General features: G+C 53.0%; 1 protein-coding gene across 1 annotated transcript in view; it reads right to left on the bottom strand.

Moving 5' to 3' along the window:
* Positions 1-6380, bottom strand: part of ASH1L (ASH1 like histone lysine methyltransferase) — a 136817-nt gene that overhangs the window by 94832 nt on the left and 35605 nt on the right. Inside the window, exon 5 of the mRNA XM_029933455.1 lies at positions 5892-6378. Coding sequence (XP_029789315.1) covers positions 5892-6378 — 487 coding nt within the window. The remainder of the gene's footprint in view (positions 1-5891; positions 6379-6380) is intronic.

The following is a 6380-nucleotide window of genomic DNA, read 5'->3' as shown; positions in this document are numbered from 1 at the left end:
CCCCGAGGTGGGCCCGCGCCCCCATAAGGCCAGCCTTAGCCACTACAGAGGCCATTCTGCCCCACAAGCGACAAGGGCCAAGGCCGGCCACCGCCTCCCGGCCTCTTGTAGCTGAGGCAGCGGCGCCTGACACCCCGTCCCGTCCCTCGGGGACCCCGCGGCTGCTCGCGACGGCTCGCTCCTTCCCATTCCGGGTTTCAGCAACCACGTACCTAAAGCTGCTCTCTCCAGGCCCACTGCTCCTCTGAGCCACGGCCGCTCGGAGCCCACCGGGCAGCACGAAGCCCGGATCTGCCAGCCACCTCCGGCCACCTCCCCCTGCCCGCCTTCCAGGGAGCAAACCGTTACCAGAGGGGCGGCCTGCAGACCGCCGCAAATCTTCCCCTTGCCTTGCCTCTTTTTAAAACCCACTTCTGAGCACGTTTTCTCCATCACCACCTTGGTTCAGGCCCCACGATTTTGCCAGGGCGGCTCCCAAACGGGCGCCCCTGGTCTCTGTCCACAGGCTCTCCGCCACCATTCTGCTTTAAAACCCTTCACTTCCCACCGCCCACAGGGCGAACTCTCACCTCCCCCGGATCTCACATGGACAAGAGGCTCTATGATCTGTCTCCAGGCTTTCCGGCCTCCTCTCCGGGGCTCCGTCGCAGGCTGATTTCAGTTACCTAAGCACACTGTCAGGTCACCAAGACCCTGAAAAGCTTCTTTCTCTGTAAGAAACAGTCTTCATCCTTTATTCTCTGCACACTAAAGAAAAAACCAGGAGTCTTTCTAGTTCCTCCTAAGTGAGTCCCTCTCTTGTCTGCCCCCTAAACATGTCGTGAATGTATCAACTTGAGGAGCTATCAGTATTTAAGATTTTTTTAATATAAAAAAGAATTTTTTAACATTTATTTATTTTTGAGAGACACAGAGACAGAACACGAGCAGAGGAGGGGCAGAGAGAGAGGGAGACACAATCTGAAGCAGCTCCGGGCTCTGAGCTGTCAGCACAGAACATGAGGTGGGGCTTGAACCCACGAACTATGAGATCATGACCTGAGCCAAAGTTGGATGCTTAATGGACTGAGTCCCCCCAGGCGACCCATGTTTAAGATTTTTTTTTTACAGAAACTTTGTTTAAAGTTAATTTATTTTGAGAGAGAGAGAGAGAGGTTGTGCGCGCAGGCACGTGTGGGCAGAGCAGAGAGAACCCCGAGCAGGCCCTGGGCGGTCAGCGCAGAGCCCGATCGGGGGTTCACCCCGAAAACCATGAGATCATGACGTGAGCCGAAACCAAGCTTCAGACGCCCAACCAGCTGAGCCACGCAGGCGCCCCGGTAAGATTTTAAGAGACCCCAACACAGAGTGGGGCTCAAACCCACAACCCTGAGGTGGAGTCGCAGCCATGAAGCGTGTGTGCGTCCACACTCTGCGGAACTGTGGACTCCTTACGGCCAGAAGTCACGTCTTACTCACGGTCTTATTCCCAGCTCCTGGCAACCAGCAGACAGTCACTGTGGGAGGCATACTATCGTCATCAAGATACGTACAGCTACGCCCAAGCCAAAAAACACCAAGTTCTGACTTTCACAGAGAGCAAAGTAGAGGATGCCCATGCCTAAGGTTAGTAAATTTTTATTACTTTAACTAAAAATTGTTTTCTCAACTGGTTTTAAGAAAGATAGGTAACCGGTTTTCAGGTCTACTTGAAAAAGTTCCTATTAGAAAATCAAGACATTTCTAACCACTTATCAAAAGAGTGATTGTGAAGAAATCGGAGAGGCTCCAAGAATTTGTGTATTTGTGATGTAATAAAGAATATATCTGTTCTTTGTCTCTGATTCTTGGCCGGGAGCTTCAAAAACCCTTGGAATTTCCTGAGTGATAGAAGTGTCTTTGTTAGGCCACAGAGGTGACTGAAGGTGGGCCCTAAGGGCCGGGCTGCTCCCTAGAAACAGCAACCACAGGGTTAGGGGCTGAAACTCGGGGCAAGTGCATGGGGGCCGGAGGCTGGGCGCGATCACACAGCCCATGATTTAGTTAATCGTGCCTATGTAATTAAGCCCGACCCAAGCTCTAGCCACGAGGGCTGGCGCCGCTCCCTGGTGCGTGAGCACAGCGGCGTGCGGGGAAGGTGGCAAGGGCGGCAGGGAGGCTGCGGCTCCGTCTCCAGCCGGGACATCGCCCTGCGAATCTCTTCAGTTCCTGATCTGCATCCTTGATAATAACAAAACTGGGATCCTAGGTACAGTGGTTTCGTAAGTTCTGAGTTGCTCTACAAAATCCTCAAACCTGAGGGTCTGCGGGAAGCCCCACATTTGCGGCAGCCTGGACAGGAGTGCAGGTGGCCTGGGGACGCTGAGACTCCTCCGGCACAGGAAGCGGGGGCAACTGTCGAAGGACTTTGCCCTTAACTCGCAGGGTCCTTCCTAAACTCCGGGTACCTAGAATCAGAACTGAACTGCGAGACACCGTTAGTGCCAGAAAACTAGTGTCAGAACAGGGACTTCAGAGAGATCTCCATGTCTTTCTTACTGTTTTTCAAGGGGACGGAGACAGTTTCTGAAGGCAGACATTTCCCTGCGTGAGACCTGTACCTCCTGAGCACCCCGCAAGCGGGCTCACGGCCCTCCTGCCCTGGCATCCGCCTCCTCGGCGCCCTTACCATCTCACTCCCCGTCCACCTCGGCTGCCCGAGCTGTCGCAAGCCCCTTCTCACAACTCTTAAATCGGAGGCCTCAAGTTAAAATGTTCCCTGGAGACAGACACACTGCTGAGCTCTCCGAGCCGGGCGGAAGGCAGCGCAGCCCAGGAAATGGGGTGGCCGGCGGCCATCTGAAGGACGCCTGCCCGACAAAGGGGGCGGGGCTGCCACTACTGAGCCGCGGCCACTGAGGTCATCTAGGAAATGGGAATTAGCTTTTGCCAGGTGTCCTGGTTTTTATTTTTTTCTTCCCCTCTTTTTTTTTTTTTAATTTTTAATGTTTATTTATTTTTGAGAGAGAGAGAGAGCAGGAGCAGGGGAGGGGTGGAGAGAGAGGGAGACAGAATCTGAAGCAACTCCAGGCACTGAGCTGTCAGCACAGAGCCCGACGTGGGGCTCGAATTCATGAACCGTGAGATCATGACGTGAGCCGAAGTCAGATGCTCAGCCGACTGAGCCCCCCAGGCGCCCCTCTATGTTATGTTTAAAAGATAGTAGGTTCAGTTGGTTAAGTGTCCAACTGGGCCCCCCAGGAGCCCCTGTTCTGATTTTTCTTTTAAAGGAAAGCAGATTTCTGAACTTCTGTGTGAAATCTCCAGAGTTTTAAACTTTGGCAACTAATTTTTAAAAAACTGAAGAGATCACAAATGGTCACAGGTGATGCAAAGGCTCATGGCTTTTAACCCCTGCTTCTTTACTATTTTTCTATCTCAAGGGTTTATTTAAGTTCTAGTTACTCAGCATATATGGTAAATTAACAACACCCCCTGGGCTGCGGGAGACCCGTGTCCCTGGTCTGCTCCCTCCTGAGGGGCCGCCAACCACCGCAGTGTGACAGGTAAGCAGACGGCCCATAAGCGCAGAATCCGACTTGTTCCAGGGCGGCGGAGCAGCTCACTCACCACCGGCCGGTGGGGGGGCACCAGGGGCCGCGGCCTGAGGGCGAAACCGCAGATGCGCGGAGTCAGGGGTCACGTCCACAACAGAGCAGCTCTGGCCCTTCCCTCCAGTCCCTTCTACCAAGGGACCTTCGTTTTTTCCTAAAAAGTTAAATCCTATGTTCATTGTAGTAGTTTTCTTTCTTAAACGATTTAACCTGTCTTTTTCACTGCTGCTGAGATTTTCTAGAATTATTCCTTTCCTTGGTGCTCTGGTTACAAAGTTGCATACATTTTGAGAATCTGCTCCCAACTTAATCTTTTCTAGAAGCCCTTTTAGTTTCTGTAAATGATTATTGACAGCTTCATTGCTCTCTCTCCACCTGGACGTTCTAAAGCTGTTTTAAGACATCCCAAAGTTCGCAAAGCAAACCGTGCCTCGTCCAGACCCGCAGAGGTCTGGCCGCACCCCTCCTCCGACAGCTCTCGCCTCGGCAAGTCTCCGTTCACTCGGAGCCAGAATGAGCCTCCATAAAAGCAGCTCTCACACCAACACGCCTCTGTCCCCTGCCTGCGCCTGGAGGAAAACCTGCGCCGTCTGGGTGCTCCCTCCGCGCCCTCCTGCGTTCCCCCCCCAGCAGTGGCCCGGCCGCCAAGATCTTCAAATCTGCTCTTTACTCAGACCTCAGCAGGGGAAGCTGCTGGTCTCAGCCGTGGGCCTCCCGTTCTGTCGTTCTGTCGTTCTGTCCGTGGGCCGCAGGGGCTGCGTCGGCGCAGGCGCCCCGCCCGAGCCGCGCGGACACCGCCCTGTGAGCTTGGCCGCACTCTCTCGAGTGCGCCTTTACTCGTGCGCTTACCGCTCCGCCGCCTGTCCTCTGTCACCGGAGCCCAACGTCCACGAGGCCTGGCCTCACGTCCCCACGCCAGTGACCGGAATAGAGCCCCGCGTCCCGGAGTTTAGTACGCCGGGAGTGAATGAACAGGACGCGAACAAGCGAACAGTTTGGAGCCACCTTCTCAGGGACGGCTTGCTGAGTCAGCCCCCATCCCGCACTCTCGTGGTTTCTTCTTTTTCTTCTTGTACCCTTGTCACATTTTTAACGACATTTCACGTGTACACCTTCTCTCCATCATCCCTTGCCCGCGCGAGAACCGGGAGTTCGTGGGCCTCGCTCCTCGCCTGGGCCACCAAGGGGCCGGCCTGGCAGACAGACGTCCACGGCTGTGGTGAAGTATCTGGCACAGACTTGCTGAATGAGCCTACTTAAAGTTTATTTAAGTATCTTTATTACATTGTTAGAAACTAAATAAAGAATGCTCAGTTTCTCAACGAAAATTTCATGAGTGATGAACATCATGGGCCAAAAAGCCCGTAGCGTCATCTCTGAGGGTCACCATCTCCTGTGATGCACAGCTTCTAATCCTTCGGGGAGTAAGTTTACCGGTTAACATCTGTGGGCTCACAACATGCAAGTCACTTCCATAAACACGCCGTAATCTCATTTACTCCTCTCAATAACCCTAGTACTACCACGGTATAGAAGGGGTACGGAGGCTTCGAGAATTTACTTGGAGAATGTGATGAAACATATGGATTTTCTCCTGTAAACACCACAAGCGCGCACACTGTCTTCCTCAGCGCAGGTCCTGTGGGCCTCCTGGGTAACCCACAACCAACCCCCCAGGGCCGAGACCTCCCGACTCACAGAACCTTCTCTCTACACAAGTGGGCAAAGCTTCCTCTTGTTTTCTATCTGTTTCATTCCTTAAGAGCTTTGTAGGGGTTACAAATTATTATCTAGATTTGTTTCATGTCATTTCACACGCGACTTTAGCAGCTTGTATGAGGATACCTAGAGATAACTCTGCAGAATGAAGTCCGATTTGTGAAGTTGATCATTGTGAACGCCTAGATTCTTATTAGGAGACACACTGAGTTAACAGCACTCCTTCCTGTAATGTAATTATTTTCCGAGGACAGAAAAGCCCAGCACAGCTGCCAGCACATACCTAGGGGCCATTTCTCCCTAAAGACCTTGCCACAGCCTTTTTATATAAGAAAAAAGACTCATTTTTCCTGGTTTCCAAAACTTGAGTGCTGTTTGTTTTTATAACATATCTCCTCTGGAAATTCAAAATTAATGCAAAAACAAGCCTTCTCTTACTTCTCACATATACCAAAAAGGAGAATGCTGAAGATAACACTCCACGTTTATTTATACAAACAAAACCATGGAAGGTTCACATACACACACCAGGCAACCTGCGGGCAAAGTACCCTCCTCTCCCGACACAAACACCAGGCCGCGAGGAGGGCCTCTCCTTACCTGTCGCCGTTGGCGCTGCCCTCTCGCCGGCAGGCAGCGGCTCCTTCCTGTGAGGCCGAGCGAGCAAAGCGTCCTGCGCAGCGAACAGTCCGGGACCGTCAGCGAGTCTCCTGCGGCTGCTGGAGCCCGGGTCGGAGGCTCGGCCGCTGCCTACTGCACTTGGGAAAAGGTTCGCGTGCTCGTCACTGCTGGCCAGCTCGGAGCTGGGGGTGAACCCTCCCAGGGACAAGCTCGGGGAGCTCTCCGGACGGTCAATCTGCAAAGGGGTTTGCAGTCCCAAAGCCAACGGACTGGATTCTGAAGGCTCTCGGTGGACCCACTGTTCTTCTCTATTTATTAAGCTTTTCGATGGAGAGAGATGGGGGCAGGACATGTGACAGCGGTGCTTTTCCTTATGTTTGTATCGCTCTCCGACAGCTTCCTTCCCAAATCGATACCGTTTCAAGGACTCCAGAACAGATCTGGAAGAGCCGGTGTCCATGGAAACCT

Source organism: Suricata suricatta, chromosome 3 (assembly GCF_006229205.1).
Source record: "Suricata suricatta isolate VVHF042 chromosome 3, meerkat_22Aug2017_6uvM2_HiC, whole genome shotgun sequence".
Classification (NCBI taxonomy): domain Eukaryota; kingdom Metazoa; phylum Chordata; class Mammalia; order Carnivora; family Herpestidae; genus Suricata; species Suricata suricatta.
Note: the sequence above shows the minus strand (reverse complement) of the source record. Positions and strands in the feature narration are given on the sequence as shown.